Source organism: Dermacentor albipictus, chromosome 1, assembly GCF_038994185.2.
Source record: "Dermacentor albipictus isolate Rhodes 1998 colony chromosome 1, USDA_Dalb.pri_finalv2, whole genome shotgun sequence".
Taxonomy (NCBI): domain Eukaryota; kingdom Metazoa; phylum Arthropoda; class Arachnida; order Ixodida; family Ixodidae; genus Dermacentor; species Dermacentor albipictus.
The window spans coordinates 132,233,514-132,256,973 of NC_091821.1; the positions used below are offsets into that span (position 1 = coordinate 132,233,514).

Consider the following 23,460-nt stretch of genomic DNA (forward strand, 5'->3'; position numbering starts at 1 on the left):
GAGCTCGGGCCAGATTGACCATCGGAGAGGGTCCGGCAGGGAAGACGAGGTAATGTAAAAACAAATGACAGAATACATATCGTTAGAGGTGACTGGTGCGCTCCAAGGCAAAAAGTACAGAAACGTTCGGCGTGCGTGCTCTGCATGCAAGGGTAGAGAAGATCCGTCGTGGCATCTCGCAAGGCCTCCTTATACCCTCCACCATCCAGGCAACCTCATTCTCTCTCGTTCCCTGGTAGAGGGCCTTGTCAGCACACTGATCAGCGCACGCAGGAATTCGGAGAAAAACACTCCCTGGCGTAGAAGGAGTGAACGTAGGACAAAGGAGAGTAGGATTTGCACTGGTGCATAATCCCGTCGCGAGCGTGACAATTAGGCATGTCGTGTCTCAGGCGCTTGGCATCCGTTCCATTCATGGCCGCACAAAGTGAACCGTAACAGCACGCTGTGTTACAACAAAGGTTAATTATGTGCTCGAAGCCACCGCATTCTCTTTTATCACTCTCGCTGTTTGCGCTATTAATCAGTGGAGTCTTGCCTAAATGTTCCGAGTTTTTTTTTTTTTTTCTGCGCCATTGTGTTTGACATAAATCGCGTGCTGATTTTTGTCGCAAGCGTCATCGAACGCAAAGTGGCTCAATCTGAGTCTGCTAATCTGCGTTTAAGTGGTCCTGACCTGTCGATCCATTTTTCGGTCGCGGGCGAATAGGAAAATACATATATATATACCAATGCCGGCGGCCGTGCTATTCTTTGATCACTTAATTTCTTGTTTGGTCCTGTTTCGATTTTACGGCACTTTGTGTAGCACCGCAAGATCAAGGCCACATGACATCCCTACTTCTCGCCAGTGCTACTTGTCTGGCGCGAATACCCCCACCCCCCTCCTGATTCCCTTAATCGCATGCGTTTCGCCGTCCCTGTTTGTTTTTGTTCGAGGCATTCACGCGCAGCGCGATGGTCGTAATCGCATCGAGACATCTGTGCGTCGCCTGTGCTTCTCGTTTTGCCTGGGCGTCTGTTAACCCGGTTGTGTCGTGCGACAAAAAAATGGGGACAGCGTTTCGACCTGTCTTCGATCCGGTACGCACGTCCCTTTGCGCGTGGGGGAGGCGGCGGTACCTTCTATAGGAGTTGTGTCCTGTATTAGCCGATCCGGTGGTGGGGGTGCATACGTGCCTGGGCATCAGCACGGTCCCGTTCTGCCACCGCTGGAATTTACCGTGCGCCAAGAAGGTCAGGGAAATACCGGTGCAGCCGCCAGGTGACCCATCGGGGCAAGGCGAACAGAAAACAGAAAACAAGATGACTCGTCAGTGCGGGGTTTAAGAAAAGCCGTGGTGATAAGCCGTCGGGAGTATCGGGAGCAGGCAGGCAGTGCGCCCGCCAGGCCCCCGGGGCTCTGTATACAAATCGAATCTGGCGGGGCGGGGCTCCCAAGGGCGTTGAGCTGGTCGAGCGCACTGGAAACGGCGGCCCGTTCCATTCGCAGCGCCGAGGGCGAGAAGGCTTTGTCGTCTAGCAGCGGCTCGCCCTCCGCCGCATGATGTGGGTCGCGCTGGCTCTCGCCGGAGCCGCCAGAAGTCAACGGAGAGCGAAGTTGCCGAAACGTCCCGCGGCGCAGCTCCAACACCGCCGTCACTGCCGTTGATGCTGCTGCTGTCTGCCGTAATTCTTCGCGGCTGCCACTGGAGTCGCAACAACCCCCGATCGCCCTGATCTCCTCCCAGAGCTCTGTTGTAGAGAAAGTGGCAAAGTGGCTGCGTCTCGGATCCCCAGCCGCAGCTGGCGTTTGTCAACAGCCTTTCGCCGCCTCGCGCGCGTGTGTGTTTGTCGTCGTCTCAGACTGGAGGAGACTGCAGCGCTCGCTCAACGCCGTGGGCCTGTGTGCGCTCGCTCGAGAAGGCTGGACGTCCCATCGCCTGGTGTTTGTGCACGGCCCGGCTGCCCACTCGCGCGGCGAATTCCGCGTTAAGCTGGCGGAGAGGCCGACCATAGGCTGAAGTGGGGCCGCGCGCGGCCGGATCGCCTGCTGCTGCAGGTTTGCGATGGCTTTCGGACTGGCTCGCTACTGACCCACATTGTGGCTCTTTAAGCACGTGCTCGTCGTTGTGCCGGGACGTCCGAGGGGCAGCCGCGTGTGTGCACTTGTCTCGGACGCTGTGGAATTTCGCCCACCGCCGCCGCAAAGCTGGCCAGTCGGCTCAGCAGCGACAGCCAGCCGGCTATGGAGACTTGGATTGAAAACCTGAACAATCTGGTGATCGCCCTGAAACAGGTCCCGCCTTTGTTTCTTTATTAGTGATTTCGGTTTGCAGCCTACGTGCATATATGTGCGTCTTCCGCGAATAGACCATTAAATGGAGTGCGCAGCGGCAGTACGTCCTCCTCTCCTCGAGAAGAGTTTCGCTCCAGCGACAACGAATGGCCGCGTGCCCGCAAAAGGAACGAAGGAGATAAACGAGCTGAAAGGAAATTCATGTCGCGTGTTAAACGTGGTATGCATCTACTGCCATTGGGTGGACAGTTTTGGAACATGGAAAGTAACGAAAAAACAAAACATATTGTCACCGTCTCCAGCCTGGTTGCGCCGAGCATAGGACGCGCATGGTGTGTACACTAGGAATCTGCTCCCTCTGTCTTGTATTTGTACAGCTCACTGATATATTTCGTCGGATCAAAGCTAATGACACGCGCGGCACGTATGTTCGCCTTTGATGCACGAACTCTTCTAAAGGCGGATGTTGCGGGCTCCTGCTTGCGTGTAGCGAGTGCACCGACGCCTTCGGGCTTTCTTTTTTGGCATGCGTGAACCCGTTTTTCGCGCGTACTTGTACGCGTGCTCTGTTATCTTTTTCGACAAAACCACTGCGTTTGCATAGCTCCCGCCATTCGTGTGGCGGCGTCATAGACAAAATCTGGTGCAAATGGCCTCGGCAACAGCCCGCTGCCTTTACCGCGATACTGCAGCAATGGGGTCGCCCGCTTCGATGGAAACGTCGCGCGCGGAGTTGTCCGCCGTCTTGATCGCCTTCAGCATGCGCGGGAGAGTCTGCCTGCGGTGCATGCTGCAACCCCCCGATCGCGCGTTTCGTGCGACCGCGTTGCGCAACTCCGCGACGCGGTATTTTGTTTTAACTTTTCACTTCTTGATCGCTGCTTCGGGTGATGGAGAAACGTAGTAGTCCTTTCTCGACGAAGTCTTTTTTATTCCCCTTCTCATTGTTTGCTTTTCTCCGCGGTGTTTCGAAGTGTACCCCAGTATCACTAGGAGGGAAAAGTAACTACAGCTACTGCTTTTTGTATATGCGCTATAAAAGGAATGTCAGATGCTAAACAAAAGTTCCAGAATGTCCGTCCTTCAATTTGCCCTCACTGGATACAACGAAAATAATTCAATGTGGGTTGTATTGTCAGTTGTTGGAGGAGGGGGGGTGGGGACGAAGTCGTCGCCGCATAAGATTACGGTGCGCGCCTTTATATAAAGCGTCTTATATTTTCTTGCAGGGCTCGGATCCCCGGGCTGCCACATGCCGAGGCAAGCTGCAGTACCGCCGCTCCAAGATCAACCATGAAATCACCAAACAGATGATGATGCGCAACGGAGCTGAAAAGCTCTTCAAGTGAGTATACCCCTTTTGTACGCATTTTTGCCCTCTTCTAACTCTTGGTGAGACCAATACAAAGTCAACAGCTTCTCTGTCGCCGTTCATGAGCAAGATTGATAATACCCAATTTCACTTGGAAGATCTTTTGAAGCAACTGTTGCAGGTGAGGCTGGTGAAAACTTATCGAGTGAAACTGCGAACTCTTCACCCGCATGAGCAGGTGAAATGAAGTCTACTGGCAGCCTAGCGGCACAGACACATTTCGCGATGCTAAAGAAACTACGTTAAGTAAATAAGAAAAATAAATGAATTCATTGTGCTCGACACGATTTCAGTCGGTGCCGCTGAGAGGCAAGCAAGACACGAGCGGCGTCTTGTGTCCTGGTCGCCTTTCGTTTCTAAAAGGCGCCTGCGCAAAGCCTGGAGGCCAACGAGGTGCACGCATTGCGGGCCGTGTATATGCGCGAAAGTGGTGGCCGAGTTTTAGGAGATGCGCGACGGTTTCTTTTTCTCACAGTGTTCGTTTTGCGAGGGTGCGAAGACTCCGCGCCGTGTCGCTGCACGGGGACCGCCGCAAGACTACATTCCTTTGAAATCGGGCCCCGCGAGTCGGCCATGTATGCATGGTAGTTTCTATCCTCCTCAAACGATCGAGGTCGGCTGCTGTACGGTAGTGGCGGGGAGCGGATAATGGCGACGATGGTGGTAGTGGGGTCGGGGGGGAACACCGCGGTGGAAACAAAGGGGGGAGAATTCGCGCGTCACTCAGGTTAGTCGACCGGAAAGAAGTAAAGGTTGTGCAACAACCGGAAGCAGGGACGTCTCGGCGTTCTCCCTAGGCCCGCGCCCATCCATCTTATCCACCAGCCGTTTGGGCGAATATGCACTCTGCAGGCTTAGCCATGAGATTGGCGTTGGTCTTCCCGTCCCGTTAATGCTTTTATTTATTTTTTCGTTTTCTCCTGGGCATAAGGTTGTGGCTTAGTTGTGCCCCTTTCACTGCAGCATGCGTGCTGCGAAAAGGTGTGTGGTGCGATCGGAAAAGCATACGTCGACCGGCTTGAACCAATCGACGGCTCTGGGATTAGTCCGGAATCGAAGGAGCGTGTGTGTGTGTGTGTGTGTGTGTGTGTGTGTGTGTGTGTGTGTGTGTGTGTGTGTGTGTGTGGTGTGTGGTGTGTGTGTGTGTGTGTGTTCCGTTCCCTTTCTCCGTGTACATGCGTGTGTTCGCGAGAGTAGGAAGCTGTCCTGCCGAAGCCAAGTCGTGCCCCGTCCACAGCGCCCCGAGGCGCCTATTACGCATAATGTGGTACTTAGGAACGCGGTAGGGGCGCCGATAAGCCTTCCGGCGCGGCCTCGCCGTTCTGCGGGGACCGAACAAAAGCGTTCACAATTAGGCCAGGGCGCGCTTATCCAATTAAATCGTGCCAGGGGCCGTAACAGCGCAGCGAGCGACAAGCGATGCGCGTTAGCTGCGAACGCTGCCTTTGGAGACCGGAGTGCAAACACGGCCGCCATGTTCGCACCATTCGCTTTCATCCGTTGACCCGAGGGTTGCGACATCCAAAAAACGCTGTCTGTACATTTAAAGTTCCTCGTATACTACAGTCTCGCCACTTTTTACGGGAGCGCTATTGTTGAGAATGTTCGCGTGAGTGGATCGGATGGCACTGGCATATACGTGCCCCGAGTGATTTGTATGCAAGACGAACTTGGGTTTAATTTTAGATTTCTTGGCGGTCTCCTGCATGCAAACGAGAACGTTCGCTGTATTTCTAGGAATGTGAAAAACGCCCGTGTACCACGCATAGGGTGTACGCTAAAGAATCCCAAGTGGTCTAAATTATTCCGCAGTCTCCCGCTACTGCGTGCCTCATGATCAGGTTGTTCTGTCAGCACGTAACACGCTAGAATTTTTTTTCTTTATATAGGAAGCGAGCAGCCTTCCGCTTCTGTAAAGAAACAGGGGCCGTATTTTCTTATGATCCCTTCCGTTTTCAATTCTTTATTTCCCACCCTCGATCGTGCCGAGTCGCCGATTATGGCGATAACGGTGGTGTTCGAGCGAATTGCCAAGTGCGAAAAGAATGTAAAGCGTAATGCATCATCTCGAAATGCGACCCCAGATTTCGGGCTACTCGCGTAGCGTTGCGCGATTTTATTTACGATAACAGCTCGCGGCTCGTCCGGGCTTTAGTCATTGTTGCTTGTCATCGGCCTCCCATTCCGCTCTTCATTCCGTCCAAATTTTACGCTCTTAAAACTCCTCGGCCTTGCACTCGCTGAGTTTTGCTAACGCTGTCTGACCGTGTGTCAGCGTGGTGCAATATAGCCGGAGGTTTTCGAGTAGCGCTTGCGTGATTGCCAAATGTCAGTACTGTGTCTTGACGAACTGCTCAGTCTGCCACGAGAAAGCATGGTCCTTTTGTGATGCTGCTCGCACTTGGCGTCGTGTTTCGTTATGACGAACGGCGAATACCTGCTCGCTGCGGAACAAAGAAAGCGAAATTCGACCGCGCGTGCCTTCTATATATAGGCTCAGGTATATCGGGCTCATCACGACTGCGTGGCTCACATGTCGATGTGGCTGTACAGATAAGCATTGTTTCTGAAACACTACAGCCAACAGTTCAAGTCTATAACTGCTCGCCAGTGTCGCACCGCTAGAGCGCTCTAGACAGAGCATGTATGTACAGTCGTCCACAAAATTTTACGGGCCGAGGAATCTGAGAAAAAGCTTAATTTTTGAGCAGCCTAGCAACACAACCTGGTGTTCGCATTTCCAGCCGCTGCTAGTGTATGTGAACAACATAGCGATGTCCGGTTTAGCTGGCTACTAATACAGGCTGCTCGGAAATTCAACGTTCTACGAGTGTCCGTGGTCCGTAAACTTTTGTGGTTGACTGTACGTACATGTGCGTAACGCGCGCATAGAGGCATATATATAGTGTCCGCACCTCGTGCTTGCATGCGAACGCACGAAGGGGCCATGTGTCGAGTACAAGTGTAATCACGGTAGCCCATTAAAAGGCTCGAATGATTACTTTCCTCCTGCTGGTAGAAACGTTCGTTGGTGGACGATCCTGGTGAGTTCAAATGACACCCCCCCCCCCCCCTTCCCCCCAACCTCTCGCACCGAGCAACAGATGCGACGAATAGCGGGTCAACAGCAGGTAGAGCGGAAAGTAGTTCGTTTTCCTCCTTCATGCATGTGTCCCCATAATTGAGGCCTTGCTTGGTGCATGCGCGATTCGCGCGCTCCGACGTGTGCGTCCGCGTGGAATGGCGCACCATCGTGCCGCGGGGTGTAGCACCCGTCCCGTACTGCTTGCACTGTGCCCCGTGTCGCCAACGCGCGCCCTCGTGCTTTTGCTCGGAGCCTCGTCGTTCGATGGCATGTTCCAGATAGGCCGATCCGCGCTGCCGGCCGCTTCTGGGAGAGAGGCTGATTGGAGGGGAGGAGGGGGGAGTTTCTGGGGTGTCCCTGCGGCTAATGGTTCCGTCCCCTTTCTGGCTATTATTATTCCTCCGTGACTCACTCTCAGCGATCCACTTCTAGCCCCAGACGCCTGCATGTGGGTACACGGCCGTTTTATTTGCTTTGTGTCTTGTTTTCTCCCTGCAGTGTCGTTGTCTGTCGTCGTCGCCCTTTCATTGGCTTCCCACTTGCGGACTGAGCATTCCACGATGGGGCATATACCGCGGACAACGCGCTTGTAACGACCGCGTTGGCTCGATGAATTATGTTTCTTTTTGGTGCGATAGCGAACGCCGATCGTGCGGCGTTGATGTCAAGGGCTGTCGCCGCTGCAGCGACGTTTTGGACGGCGAAGGCGTTTTGAGGGCGCGCCCGCATTTTTCTTGGCGAACGGCATGCTGTCTGTATGGGTCGTGTGGCGCCTTGTGCGTTCTGAACGGCAGTCGCTTCGCCCGCGGCACTGCATGTCAGCCGAGGCAGTGCAGGCAGAACAGGGCTGCGAGTCGCGACTGTTTGGTTCGCGCCTTTTCGCGGTTAGTTTGCTGACAACCCAGCGCGCAGCTCGATGACCATTGCCAGCTGGCGTCGCACCTCCGGCATCGACCGGCTGCATGCTTTCTTTTCGCCCTGCCAAGCGCCTCTTGATGTTGAATTTACGAGCATTGTTGCGACGTTCCCTCGGTACATTCTATAGCGGCCTCCTATGGGGATATGTTAGAGGAGATTGTTGCGCAGAATTCAAGTGTGTCGGGAGTAGTGATTATGTTTCGTAGCTAAGTTTGCTCTTGTATTTCTGTGCTTGTGCAAAGTGAATCTGTCAGCGTAATTCATTCACTGACCTGGTGAATGCTCTGGAAACAAATCTAACCAAATAAGGTCGCATTCCTCGCATTTTGTCTACTTTGCACGGTAATCAAATGCTTATTTCTTTTAGTCTTTGATATTACCATTGTACTTCTGTTGCAATTATAACCGTAACGTAGAAAGAAAAAAGGGTGATACAACTTGGCTGCTTCTCCAATGGGGCTGTTCCGTCTCTCACTTAGGACTCGAGTCATTCATTCAGTTCAAGCGCGCGTTTAGAAGTCTGCCGTCGCCGTCAGCAAATTGTGCTGCACTCTGAAAAGATTTTGCGCCAAAAAACACAACACACATAAGAAAGACGACGTTGTGTTTTTTGGCGCAAAATCTTTTCAGAGTGCAAGATCACCAACTAGCCCAGCAGTTAACTCTTCTAATGTGCTGCACTAAATAGGAGAGCAAGTAAATATATAGTGCATGCATGCACAAAAATCCAAGCAGACGCATTTCGCGATGACAGCGGCGCGGGTTAATCTTGTTGCAGCTGGCGTTTCCCGTGTGCCGCACAAGTTCGCTGCAAGTGCGCATCCTTCGCGCTTGCGTCTCGCTTCCGCGCGAGAGGCCAGGTGTTCGTTTTGTGGGAGCGCCAGTCGCGTTCCGACGTAGACAAATTCCGGTGCGTCGTAGTAATAAGTCCGTAAATTTGGGACATAAAAGCCGATCTCACCGTTGTATCTTTACACGAAATGGTATCTTGATATCCAAGCATGTATGTTTGTCTTGCATAGGATAACGATGAGAATCTGGGAAAAGATAACGACAAACGTGTGAATTTGGATGTTTATGGACACCCGAAATGCATTCTGTGGTCCCTATTCTTGCCCTCGGCAATAGCATGCAGCCTGAACAAGTCTGTACGCGTGAGCTGTGATTGCGCTTGCACGGCTTCGCTTGTTTACCGGCACTCGCATAGAAATGTGCACGACACACAAATTGCTTTTCAAGGGCCCTCGACTATTTTCTTTTTATTGCGAAAGCAGCGAAGAGCTCTAATCCGGGTTTGTTGTGTGCGTCCGTTCCTTTTCGCAGTGGCGTCGTCGTGAGACCTTCTCACCGTCTTATTAGCCCTAACCATATGGCAAAGAAAAACGAAACTTTCCCCACTGCCGCAACTTGGGATTGCAATCATGCGCGGTTGTGTAAGTGAAGAGCTGAATTCGTGCGAACCACCGCGCTGCACTGTCGTGCGGCTTCCTCTCTTTGCAATTTGTGTGGGGTTTGTAGCGTGGGCAACATAGACTCTGAGAGCGGCGTCGGCGTCTGCGCATGTCGGAGGCAGCAGCAGGCGACGTCCACGCATCATAGCGCGATGCACCAGTCGTTTGCAGCGATATATAGTCACTCTCCTCTCGCGAAGTGTTGTGTCACGATATCGCCTCCGCAGTCATTGTTGCATGTTGCCGGGGGAGTTGAAACAGGACAAGCAAGTTGTGCACGAAGTTGGGGGCCGTTTGAGGGGGGACTTGGAAAACTAACTGCTATCGCAGTGAATAAGTATACAGAGCCATAAGAATAGCTGGCGTCGGCCGATTCTTGTTCTTTTATTTTGTTACAAATCTGCTGCATTAGCGCGCTTTTTTAGTAATCGGTATCGTAAAGCACCCGTGATGTCTGGGAACGGAAGCGCCTGTCTGTCGGAACAACACGCGTGGGTCACCGTCGCGTGCAGCCCACGCCATCCGTGGGCACGCGTCGTGCGCGGCTTCTGCTGTAGGCAGCCGACGCGAGTCGAGGCCCGAAGAATTCGGCTCTTAGCGCCTGCCTCTTACCGTCTGGTAGCGATAGGCTCGGCTATCTCTGTCCCTGCCTACGGAGAAACCGGTGAGTTTGGTTCGAAGGCACCTCCAATCGGGTCATTGGCCAGGCTGATCCATCTGCCGCCGGCGTCGACCGCTTTTCTGGGCCGCCGCGTCTGGCTGGCTGGCAAGCATGCGCGGGTGTTCGGGGAAGACTGTCATTTCGTGGCGCCAATGCGCGACGCCCGTTAAGAATAAACCTTCTAGTTAAATTTCCCCGTGACTCGCCGCGACGCCACGCCTCGCCTACATTAAAGGAACCACGAAATGGTAACATTAAGTCTGTTTCAGCTGGTCAAGCATTCTTTCAGACCTCCATTATCACTCATTTAGCGGGAAATTATTGTCACTGAAGGAAATTAAGGCCCCGTTCGCCTTCGAATTTCGCGCCGAAGCCTCAGGGCTGCGTAAGCGTGTCGTCACGGTTAAGTGTCCACTTCGTCCTCAACGCCCGGGGACTGCCTCGTCCTCCCCCTTCTACCTGCGTGTACGGTAAGAGGCGGGCACCCCAGCTCGGTGGAATAATAAAGTTTTCAATCAATCAACCAAATCCATTTCCCCTTTCGATTGCAAGGCGGCTAGCGCGCGCTTCATCAGCTGCGGCGAAACTTCTTCGTTTTCATTTCACTTTTGATTCCGTGCCCCGAAACTTTTGCGTTTGGAGATGGGTGTTTCGCTGCCACATCCTGACCTGTCAGTGCTTCGCTGCTAGCTGGTATAGTCCAAAAAGCTTGACCGTGTGCGGAACTCGCTTTCTTTCGACGCTGCGCCGCATCCTTGTGCTGCTTTCTTGACCGTACCGTGACTACGAGGCACTCGTCACCCGACGGGTCACATTTTGCGTGGCGCGGCCGCTGCGTCGAGCGGAGCAAATCGAGACGTGCGTGGCAGTGCCGCCTTATGTGCCGAGCAGGTCGTTCCTTCAGCGTCGTTAGTGGCCGTCGGTTCCGGTCGCTGTAAGGTGGCGCTCAGACCGTGACACCGCGGTTCCAGCAAAGGTAAAAGGTGAAAGTGACCGTTGGTAGTCAGAAATAGGTGGGAAAAGGAAGGCCGCACCTAGAATATTTTGGAACCGCGTAAACTTATTAGCAGGATGTCTGGAAAAATACAACATATCCTAAACGAAGATGGAAACAAACTGGAAGGGGACGCGGCATTAAATTACATCCGAAAAAATAACAGCCGAATCTTTCCAAGGCAATAGACGGCGTTGCTTACAAGGTAGGCAAATACAAGACAGTTGGCGCCAAATTAGAATGAATTTAATTTATAAAGATAAGGGGGACGAAGAGGGAATTCACTCATATAGACCATTGACCAACCATTACATCGGTAACATACAGGTTAGCAATGCAGGCGATTAAATTAAAGCTGCAAGCATGAGCAGAGGATAATGACATATTGGGGGAACTTCAGAATAGCTTCAGAATCTGTAGGCGCCTGGATGGTAACTTATTCGGCCTTACTCAGTGTATTGAAATATCCAGAGAAGAAATGAGACCGCCATAGTGTTTTTTTGAGACATTACCGGAGCGTATGACAACGTAAACCGCTACAAATTAGTCTGTTGGGGGTTTTTACGCTCCGCTCAGAAGTTGAGCGAAGCGGAAGCGCGAATGCGCATGGGCACCCTCCGCTTAAAGCGGGCGAGCGGAACTAGTGGATAGCGGAGCGATGGCACCTCGCTTGCATCGCTCTTTCCTAGATGGCTGCCTCCAGTGATATATACGGCCGTGCTTTTCAACCACGCCTTTATATTCGTCTGCGCAGCGCAAGCCACGCAAGCGATTTCGCGTAGACGAAGATTTATGTTTGCTGAAAGAAGTGGCAAGTGCTGACCCATTTGAAAACTCCGCAGCGTGGGAGGTTGTGGTGCGCGCTGTGCAGCGCGTTGGCGTCAGGAAGGATTGGATTGGATGTGGAATGCGAGCTCGCTGGCTATCACGTGGCGTTCCCCAAGACAGCGCTTTATCTTCCACTCGGTAAAATGGACAGGTAACGCATTGCGAGCACACGTGGTGAAGAGCGAGGAGCAAGTTGATACTGACAGGGGTGCCCTCTATCCCCGCTGCTGTTTATGATGTACATGGTAAGGATAGAAAAGGCGCTAGAGGGAAACCGATATCGTGTTTAATCTATCATACAAACAGGCGGGCACAATAGTAGAGCAGCAGCTTCCAGGTTTATTTTATGCGGACGACATTGTGTTGCTAGCAAACAAGTAGAGTGATATGCAACGTCTGGCTAATATCTGTTGACAGGACGGCGATAATTTAGGTCTGAAATTTAGCGTTAAAAAACCAGGTGTTATGGTATTCAATGAAAGCAGTGAACAGACAGTGTCAATACAGGGCCAGGAAATACCTCGCGTGAAATAATATATATACCTTGGTGTACGGAGTAACGAAGGCAACAGATACATGGAAACACAGGAAAAAACAATAACAGCAAAGGGGAAGAGAAATGCGGCCATAATGAATCATAGAGCGCTAGGCGATGTAATAGGTACGAGGTGCTCCGGGGTATGTGGAAAGGTGCAATGGTTCCAGGACTTACATTTGGAAATGCGGTTCTTTGCTTGAAGTCAGGGGTACAATCAGGGCTCGATGGCAACCAAAGGTCAGTGGGACACCTCGCATTGGGCGCTCACGGGAAGACTACAAATGAAGCTGTGCAGGGTGATATGGGCTGGACAAGTTTTGAAGTGAGGGAAGCTCACAGTAAAATTTATTATGAAGAACGACTGAGGAATACGGAAAAAAGCAAATGGGCCGGGAGAGTGTTGAAGTATTTGTACAGGGAAAAACATTGATTCGCAGTAGAGGAAAAGAACTGTCGAGCGACTGCCGCCATCAGCTAGTATGCGACCGGTATGGTGAGCAACACGACAACAAAGAGCGTCAAGCGGGAAGCCAGAGAGATTGAGAAACCTGCTATGAGTACCTACTTAAGAGGAAAAATCGAAATCTGGAAAGGAACAAGTTATGATAACTCAAAGGGAAGCTCTTTTCGAAGCGACATCAGGATGCCTTAGAACACGCACTTATAAAGCGAGATACAACAAGAAAGAAGAAGCATGTGTTTGCTGCGGTAAAGCTAGGGAAACGATAGAACATGTTTTATGAGAATGTGAAGATACCTGCCTAGCGGTCGATTTAAGCACCTCGGGCCTCCTTAAAGCCCTTGTGCTCAGCGAGAGCAGGGGGAAAGCAAACATGTCCGCGATAGAGATTAGTAAGAGGCGATTAGAGGATTGGTGGAAGTATAGTAGGGTAACGACAAGCAACGGAGGTGTAAAAGAACAAAGTTCCCAATAGGTTTTCAGAAAGTTTGGTGAGGGAAATTCTTCGTTTTTTATTTCTTTTTAAATTAAAGATAGGTAGGACGTTAGACAATATAATAACAAGAGATTGATGGCGCAGCCCAGCGCTCCGTTCCAAAGGGGAAGCTCATAGCACCCATCCACCCACTCACTTGGTCTGGACCGACTGCATTATATAGGGACGACGAATTTTTGACGCAGTGTCAAAATGCTACACTCGGTGTTCGATAAGCTCGGGCGAATGCCTTTCAGAAGTGTTTTCGTGCTGTCCCCTTTCGGAGGCATTGTGCCTTTATCGAGTGCCCACCACTCGTTTGAGAGACGCCATATGGTTTTGCTTGTAGGTACGATGCACTTGATTTACTCGCCACGGTGGCTCTGGCGTTGCGCGCAGACTCAGCTCGAGATCGCAGGTTCGAAACTCGGCCGCGGCGCTCTCATTGCTGCGGGGCGGAATGCAAAAACGATCGTGTACCGTGCTTTGGGTCCATGTTAAAAGAACTCCTGACAATCAAAACGAATCCCTCCACTACGGCGACTCTCGTAGCCCACTGTGCAGTGTCGTGACGTTAAGCCGCATAATTTTCAGTGTTCTTGATTGGTCGTGCATTTGCGTCTTCTCCTCCACATAGCAACTTGGGGATGCGCTGGTGTCATTTCTACAGTCGCGAGTCTGACCATCGCTTCATGGCATTAAGCGGTTAGAAAGTGCGCAGCAACCCTTAAATTGTTGTAGCGCACTCACAAGGACACGGACACAAAGTGTACAGGGTACAGCGCTGCGCACCTTCTGTGTCTTTGTGCATGTCAATGTGACCTACCAACAAGCCCACATTAGCCGCTCTCAGCAGCGCTTAGTTGGTCCGCGTGGTACAGTAACTAGTATAATTCCAACGCACATCGGCACGTTATTTCCTTTTCTCTGTACAATAAATAAACGTGTGCCTTAGTTGTTCGTGCGTGCAGCCCGATGCACGTGTGCGTAGTCGAATAGCTCTCGTGACAGCGTGCCAGACGTCTAGGAAGAACAAAAAGAAGTCAACTTATCGCACGCATTTATTACCAAACGGCTTCCTCGTAACGGCGCACCGCAGGCGTCGCTCTGTCAAGTGTGTGGAAGTAAAAGCAACGCAAAGTGGCACGCTGGGGCCAACGCGCGCGCTGGTGGGACCGGTCAGCGCGCTCCGCATGTGTGGCGTCAACGACCCCGCGACGCGGATTATGGCACGAGAGCGCGTCTGGGCGGCACCCGTATAGCGACGCAAATGAACGAATAAACATGGCGTCGTCGTGAAAGTGCATTAAGCGACTTTGCGCTTGGCGGGGACTACCCGCGTCTGGTGCCGTGCTTTACTTTGTAAGCATTCGCCTTGCTTCGTCAGTGAGCACCGCCTAAGGTAACACGCACCGATGAGGGGACATGCCTGCTCGTTTAGGCGGCGAAAAACCAGTGGTTTTGTTGAGAATCTCCTCTGTTGTGACGATGAAAAACTGGCCATGTAGTGTCGTTGCGTCTGTGCATGCGCTTGCGCACATTTAGCGTGTTACCTGCGTTCCACGACGTGTAACAATGAGTCGATGCAGCGTCTCAACTCTCTCGCTGTCAGGTGTGAGAGCGTGTCACTGCAACCGCACTTTCTCAGAGCATAGGCATGTGAATCGGTAGAGTTAAATCATACTGTGAAAGTGACCGGAGCTGCTTGGAGGAATATCAGTGAGTTCAGTGCAGAGATGACATTTACCAGGAAGCCAGTGTCTTCATACGTGATATCCGTCGACAGAAAGCTGATCTCGTACAGCTTAAGTCAGATTTTTGGACGTAGTCATTGACAGAAATTTCTTCTGAACCCCTCATATGAATTATGTCAGAAAACGTCTGACGGGAATTTGCCATATGTTTAATCTCCTAGCAGGAAAGACCTGGGGAGTGTTAATACAATCTCTGCTGCAACTGTAGGGTCCTCTTTATTGGATACCTGCGGTACAGCCTACCTGTCATGTCCGACACCTGCAGAACTAACCTGAATACAATACAAGGCATGCAAGCCCAAGCCCTCAAGATATGCCTTGGTATACCGCGCAGTGCGTCATCGACTGAAGTTATTGCAGCCGCTCAAGATTAAACTATTGTAACGCACATTACCACTGAAACAATGCGTGTGCACATAAGACATTTCGCCCCGATCCCTACCCACCATCTCGCAAGTTTCCCAGTAGAAAGGCCCCGCACGACACTCAGTGCAACTGTCTTCGCGCACCGTGCCTCTCTCAAGTCTGGTTACGCACCTGCGGCGAAACCTTCGATTCATCCATGGTGTGTGAGCCGTACTCGAGTAACCTTACAATCCCAGGACTTAAGAAAAAGTCGGGCTTGTCAGCATCAGTACTCAAGCAACTTACTTTACTCCTCTTGTACGAGAAATACATCGACTGCACACACGTCTATACTGATAGCTCAACTATACATCAACCAGTTCCGGTGGCGCTGTAGTTCCAACAATGGGAATAACCCAGCTGTTAAAAACTTCTCATATTACTACGTCTACAACTGCAGAGCTCGCGGCTCTCCGCGATGCACTTCATGTGATAATTGCTGAAAGTCCTCGAAAATGTCCAGTCTTCTGCAATTCAAGGCTGGCCTTGCAATGTGTGTAGTCGCTTCCCCGACATGGAACTCACGATCAGCTGACGTGCGGAATCGTGGAAGTTGTCCACCACTTGAGAAAAAAAAAAGGCCATGATATCTTATTTCAACAGATACCAGGCCATTGCTTGATCACTGGAAATGATAACGCAGGTAAGGCAGCTCGGACGTCAAACAAAGAAGACCGCGCTGCGTCCATATTCCTCTCTCAAGGACCGACGCTGCGAGACAACTTCGCATTCTACCACGCACGCTCTCCTTAGCAGAGTGGAATACCGCGCATACACGGCGCACCAGGCTGCACAGACGACCCTTCGCTGCAACTCAGACCTATAGCTCCGGCCGGACTGCACCTACGCGAAGCGTCTCTTCTGTATCGGTTGTGATTGTTGTTGTTAGTTGCCTACACGAAAGCTTATTCAGCACTATAACTGGAAGGGCTGACAGTACTGCATGTGATGTTTGCGGATGCGAGAAGAGCATTCACCACTTATTGTCCCACTGTTCTCAATTTCAAGCGCAAAGACAATCTTTGTCCAACGCATTGAGGAAATTAGATGATCGTCCTCTGAGTGAAGAGACAGTGCTAGAACACAGTCCCCACCGATCATCGGCTCAAAAGGCAGGGGCGACACTTTTGTGCTTTCGGAAAGCGTCTGGTTTATACGAGCGGCTTTGTCTCTAAGTACTGTCCGTGCACGTCTCTATACTATTAGCGGCGAGAACTTGGAATGACGCTCTCTCGCGAGTGACGTCACGGCCAGGACGCCGCTCGCTCGTGCTCGCTCGGCTCCCGCGTGCGCTCGTTCTCTTCGTGTATGCTTGGGGTATTGGCCTCGAGCTCCACCACTGGAAAAGCTGGCGCCACCGTCGGCGTGACGTGCTAGGAGGGATCACGTGGGCATAGCGGCCGCGTCGGCTGCTTCGGGCGCGCCGAAGCGAGCTGAAAACGAGTTTAAATTCCCTCGTACGCTGCGGTCCTCATTTAGTGGCGAAATTTTCCCGCTTCTAGTGTCTCCTTCACGACGCTTCAAAGCACTACAATAGGTAGTGGCTGCCTTTGAAGGCGCGCAACATGGTAGGCTACTGCTCGGTGCCGCAGGGCCGGACGCACGTAACGGAGGCCGGCGTCAGCCTTATTCACACGTAGCCGCAGGACAAGAAGCTGCGTGAAGCTTAACTCGCGAAACATAAAATCGGCAAACAGTCGTCGGCTACAACTCGGGTATGCAGCAAGCACAGACGCGAGGAAGATTTCTGCTACGGCGCCCGGTCTGCGATGTTCTGAAAACGCGCACTGAGACGCTCGCCCCGAGTCCGCTGCCCGACTAATGTCATGACGGTTTGGTCTATAAACTTGTCGATGCTATAGATACTGGCAAGTTCAGTGGAGTGGAAAGGCAGCGGTTAGAAGTACATTTAAAAAAAGCATGGCATATGGTCATGTTTGTGTTATGAATTAATGCACTGGATTACAAAAAAGGAGCAGCGGGAAATTGCACGCTGAGAACACCGATAAACATACAGTGCTACGCAACTCGAGGAATAATATTGAAAGGTCAAAGAATTTAGAATAAAGAAAGATTGAATCGTCGCGACGGCACATTACAGTCCCCGCAGGCGTCGAAGTCTCTACAATGAAATTATTTTTTGAACAGCTCTGATAGTGCCCACGCCACAATGGTTGCTTGTATACTGTCAACTGCTCATATTCTACGGCCTGAAGCTCATGGCACGGTGCGGAAACGCGCGCGCGGAGAAAGCGAAACAGTGCGCGGACAAGCATGCAGACGCGCAGTCGGTCGCTGCGAATCTGCGCGATCGCTGCATTGAGGCTTCGTTCTATTACGCTCCATTTAGTTATACAAACACTATGAGAACGTATTTCACATAGTTTGCTCTCGGCGTTTACCTACCTTTTACGCAAGAAGCCGGTTCGGGAGACTCCATCGCGGCAACCGCGCGCAGTGGCGTTCACTGTACGTATTCGGTAAAGAGATAGCGTCTGTAAACGATTGTGTGCTTTCAGTTTGCCCAAGATTATTATTTAGACACTAAGAAACTTCTCTCGTTTCGAAAGTACTTACAAAAATGTCCGGGAGAGCTCGCGCGTGGTGTTTTCAGTGACCGCTGACAGCAAAACCTATGAGGAACGTGTCACGTGATCCCTCATACTACGCCAGCGAGGCGCTTCCGATAGATGGCGACTCCGTAACTCCTCGCCGCCAATAGGTGGCTCGAGCCGTACTTATTGAAGGATATGGCGGCTTCTTTCTGCTGCGATGCCTGAACCACAGGTCTTCAAAAGCGCGTGAGTCGAGAAAATTTGCAGTTTGGATATCGCAAGCTACGTAGCGTTGAAGGGGTGTACTGGTTTTGCAATGCATACATGCGCCTTGTCTGTCCATAAATTTTGCGTAAAAAGAATGTCTGCAAATTCAACACGCGAAGTTGTGTATATGATGCTTTGCTAAACGCTTAACATTCCCTTAGTACTTAGCCATTAGAGGCATTGCCTTTTACATGGAAGAAATATCTTGGTATTTGGTGTCAACATGTTATCCGTGTTAGAAAGACACTGCCCAGCGAAGGACGCCCAGCGAATTGCTCTCACCATGATTCTTATTACTCTGGTGAGTTGTTGTAGTCGAATATGGCATCTTTATCATTGCGTAAAAGAAAGAGTTAGGCGCGCATTTCATATGAAAAAAATTTGCTGCCACTTTCACCGCTCTCTCAAACAGGCCTCCATAAAGTGAATTTCTCATGGCTGCTAACACGACGGCGCCTCGTGTAGAGTATTTACATAGTTAATTAACAAATACCATAGTGACGATCACCTGAAAGAAAAGTTTCGTGGTTAAGATCGAGAGCCAGTCAATTGCAAGCGATGAAATGTTTCATGGTGGCCCTCAGTAGCCTTTATAGCACGCCCCTCACGCAACGGTAGCAACCGACTGTCGTTATGCCGAGGCACGCATTGTTCGCGAAACCAATCATTTCACTACAACTTCGAATTGAATCCATGAAGCAGTTTTTTACAGCGTCAATTGCAATGCCTAAAGTATACTCGAGGTACTACGGCGCAACTAAGGGTGCCTAGCAAAGGAAAATTCAATCACCTTATGCATTATGTCTCGATCCAGCGTTGTTTAATTATGCAAACGGAGAACTGTTCGCTTCGTCAATATATAAGAGAACCTCGAAAACCTTCATAAGGAAGACACAACAAGCCCTACATATTTCACTTGACTTTTGACCCTCCATCGGGGAATTATATCTTCAAATATGTCCCATACTACTAATGAATGACGTTTCGGCTTCTTTCTGGCTGCAGTCATACGGTCCAAAAGGATTTGACTAAAAAACTTGGGCTGAGCAGCCTGTGTCAGTTCACCAAACAGATTCGTCATGTATATTCCTCAAGGAACAAACACCAGTAAATTGCTCAAGTGAGTTGAACGTGTAGCACGAAAAAGGGAATATATATTGGTACATTCCTTTTCGATTCTGCAAACAGCTGTAAGCCTCAATTAGCTTTACTTCAAATTATCGCCACTTAAACACGTGAAGAACTGCCTAATATTAAGAAGCAGTTAAAGAAGCAAGTGGTGCTGGTAGAATCTAAACTGCAGTGTTAAGTCTTCGTGTTACTGCCGAGCGTTTCTGTGAAGGAATTCAAAAATTCAATATTATACCATGAACTGCTTGTCGTGAGCAAACCTGATTTAGCGGATTAAAATCAAGGTAACTGTTGTAAAAGTGATATACAGCCAGCGTTTGTGACATACTCGGTGCACCGCGGCAGGTATGGTATCATAATTGGATTCTTATATACTATGTATTTGCAATTGTCGATCCGCGCATGAATGAAAATCCGCAATGGCTGGTCTGTACGTCTTCGACTGGCACTCTAGCGTTGCCTTTGAGAACTGTACTGTCGTCTAAGAAATAAACTCTTTGATTAAATTTTGCGAACGAAGGCGCCGTAGAAATATATATGAGACGACCGCCATAAGTATACAAGCAGAGAGAACGAGGGCGAACTAACGAAAACACTGCAGAATGCACCCGGACACAGCCCGAACTGCAGCAGACGACAGGCGCGAGTATACGTGCCCTGACGTGACGCGAGCGGCGCTCGTAGGGCCCTTGTAGATCGTTCTCGGGGCTAATACTATCTATCTATCTATCTATCTATCTATCTATCTATCTATCTATCTATCTATCTATCTATCTATCTATCTATCTATCTATCTATCTATCTATCTATCTATCTATCTATCTATCTATCTATCTATCTATCTATCTATCTATCTATCTATCTATCTATCTATCTATCTATCTATCTATCTATCTATCTATCTATCTATCTATCTATCTATCTATCTATCTATCTATCTATCTATCTATCTATCTATCTATCTATCTATCTATCTATCTATCTATCTATCTATCTATCTATCTATCTATCTATCTATCTATCTATCTATCTATCTATCTATCTATCTATCTATCTATCTATCTATCTATCTATCTATCTATCTATCTATCTATCTATCTATCTATCTATCTATCTATCTCTTCTCCCTTCCCGCAGCGTAGGGTAGCCGACCTTACTCTTGACTGGTTAACATCCCTGCCTTCCTTATCTCTCTCTCTGACCATCTGGTTCACTTCCTTCGCATATTCCACTTGTTGCATGGTCTATGCGATGAGTCACTACCAGTTGGGTGGCAAACGCGGAAACTGTAAAGCTGTTTTTTATTTTTGCAGTGAGAGCGTGGAAGAAAGCGTCGGATAGCTCAACGCTCTGTTGGCACCTGTTAAACTATACTTTGAAGGACCGCCTGCTATTTGTCGCCTGCTGATTGCCGTCGCCTTCTGCGGAACGATTTGGAGATGTTTTAGCTCGCCTCCGCGAAATTTACTTCATGTCAGTTCATAGGAGGCGAAGAAACACTGTGTAGCCTTTCGCTGCAACCGTAGCTACAGTATGCGGAAATTTCTCTTGGCTTCGCAACATTCGACGCGCATCATCAGCCGCGGTGTGTGTGCGTATTGTGAACTATTTCGTGTCGGTTTTTATTCAACGAAGAACAGCGGCGTCTCTGAATTTCCAGCGTGAATTTGGAAAATTTCTCACTAACCGATCACTTGTTCTATATAGACCCTAGACCCACAAGAACATAAGTGTGCTCGTGTACGGCCAGCCTAATGCAATCCCGTAACATCTAAGCGCCAGTCGTTATAAAATATTTGCGTCGGCCACTGGCATTTCAATAGAATAGCAGCTTGGGCTTGTTGGTTTTCCATCCTGCTAGTAACATCCTGCTCGTCCCTTGTCTACATTTTGCGCTGTTACTAGCAGGATGGCATTTTAGTCTTGCATCCGCCCGAGCGCGCGCATGCGCACTCGTCGTGGCGTCGTCAGTTGCATTTCGCTCCGCGAAGAGGAGGCAGGACGTGTGTCGAGTGAGCTCCTGTACAATTTGCAATGTGGTGAACGCGGTTTAAATCATGCATCAAGGACGTGAGAGTTGCGAAGTAATCTTACCGCTAAATCTCCGCTTTTTTAAAAATTTTTTTGTACATCGGTGTAAATAAATATTCGGGTTAGTGTGTTTCAGGAAAAACGAGCCCTTGTCGCAGAAAAAGCATGTGAAGGTTAAATGAAAGGATCAAGGTTTTGACCTATAATGTGCATATATGTTCAGGTACAGGTTCAGGGGCAAAAATATCTTGGAGAGGCGGGCGGTTGGAGTGAGCGCTAATATAGTTCTCCCTGCCTTCCTTACCCCCTCCTCTCTTCCCTCTTTTTTTTTTTTCGTTGGTCTTTCTGCAGCTCTCGGAGAAAACCGCTAATTGAGGTCGCTTTCGTCTTCGCGTTAATCACGCGCTGCGGCCAGCGCGTGGTCCGCGGCGCGCTAAACGTGGGAGCGAATTCCGAAGACGAGCCGCGTGACACCGACGGTGGGCTGCGGTCGGCTCGCACTGCTCTCGCATAGCGGGGCTGATAACGAGCCCAAAATCGGGTCGTGGCTTTGGGCCGGGCCGCCGAGGCCTCTCGCGTTGACCTTGAAGCGAACCACTGCGTGTCGGCGGCGCTGCAGGTCGGCCGCGCGTTGTTGCCGCTTTTGTCTTCGTGCGATCTGGGCCGCGGTGGATGCGCGTCGGGTCGACCCCGCAACGGCGCCCCTCCCGTTTCGCTACGCGTAACCGAGGGAGGCCCGGCCGTGTCGGAGAGGGGGCGACACACGCCGCCGGCCTCGGCGGTGCTCGACCCCGGCGGCGCGCTCTTTAATTGGACCGCGTCGTGCGCGTGTCTTCTTTGTGCGTGTAATGAGTGTCGTCGAGAGTGCATGTGGTGACGGCAGAGAAAGGCCGGGGAAGGGGTGCGACGTTCACTCGGCATTCGGCGAAAGGAAAAACGAAACCAGTTTGGGCGAAAGCGTATGCATGTCATTTTCAGGGTCACGTCTCTTCCTCGAGGGCGCACGCCGACGGCCCGTCCTGCATGCTGGCCCGAACCCCTGTGCGCCGGGACGCCCGTCTTTATAGCACCGCGTTTCTCGCCACGCGTGATGTGCGACTTCACGCTTCGCGCGCACGTGCTACGCCTGGGTATCGCGCTGTCTTCGCCGCGTGCGTCGGAAACACCTTGTTGCGTTCCGAGTTTTTTTTTTTTTTATATATATATGTAAGGCGCCCGCCTGCATGACAGTGAGCGGTCGCTTTACGCGGACATACTTTAAAGCCATGCTCACTCTCTCTCTTTCCTCCATGGCTGCCCTGCGCCGAAAGGCGCGCTATCAAGTAACTCTCACCTCTCAGGTCTTCTTTGCTCCAAGTTAAAAACAGTCGATTGACGGGCTGCCTTTTTCGATTACGTCACCGCCAAGTTAAAGAAAGGCTATATAGATTAGAAGTGCAAGAATTTATATTTGCGAAGTACACAAACGACAATCAAGCATAATTTAAAGCTTACTTGATCCAGACGCCAAAGTAAAATTAGGCTTTTTAACTGTTCTTCGCCCTACATGGGTCACTTAATAGTACAGAAGCACGGAAGTGGCCACGGAGGCTCACGCCACGACTGTTCACATGCGCCGCGCGCTTATGCGCATTTCACCTTCACTGAAGAGTCGGGACGCCGGGTTCATACGTTCGAATGGAGTGGTGAATTGGGAATGCGGTCCCTAGTGTTGCGTGCGCTACGAGTCGAGATTTTTGCACGATTTCATGCAGACTCGCGTGCTTTTGTGTGAAAGTCATACCCCAGCTATAGCGAGAATTCCAATACATATTTGTATTAGTCCGAGGAGGAGGAAAGAACTTTATTGGGTCCTGAGGAACCCCTTCCCACCCACTCTTGGTTTATTGGTCGGCAGGGGTCGCGGGCCGCACCCACGTTGGGACAGGAAGCCCGTGATCCTCCGCCCTTTCGTGAGCCCGCTGGACGGCCCGGAGCTAGGTCTGGTGGTCGTCGCTTCGCAGGGCGTACACCCAGTCTTCTTCTTTGCTGAACACGGTGCCGCTTAACGCGGAGCATTGCCAAAGCATGTGCGATAGCGAGCAGTACGATTCGCCGCAATCCGGACATTGCGGCTCTACGTCCGGTGAATAAAGGCTTATTCTGCCTCCCGAGGGGAACGACCTTGTTTGCAGCATTCTGAATATATATGACTGTGGTCTAGTAAGTTTAGCGTGGGGGAGCGGGAAGGTCCTCCGATATTTTTTTTGTGTATTTA

General features: G+C 50.7%; 1 protein-coding gene across 5 annotated transcripts in view; it reads left to right on the top strand.

Moving 5' to 3' along the window:
• Positions 1-23,460, top strand: part of Rhp (GTP-Rho-binding protein rhophilin) — a 241,708-nt gene that overhangs the window by 177,742 nt on the left and 40,506 nt on the right. For 4 of the 5 annotated variants that reach the window (XM_065424532.1, XM_065424535.2, XM_065424537.1 and 1 more), the window contains exon 2: positions 3,508-3,623. In XM_065424532.1, coding sequence (XP_065280604.1) covers positions 3,508-3,623 — 116 coding nt within the window. Of the gene's footprint in view, positions 1-1,113; positions 2,279-3,507; positions 3,624-23,460 lie in introns of those variants that run through there. The other variant, XM_065424534.2, reaches the window with a different exon arrangement.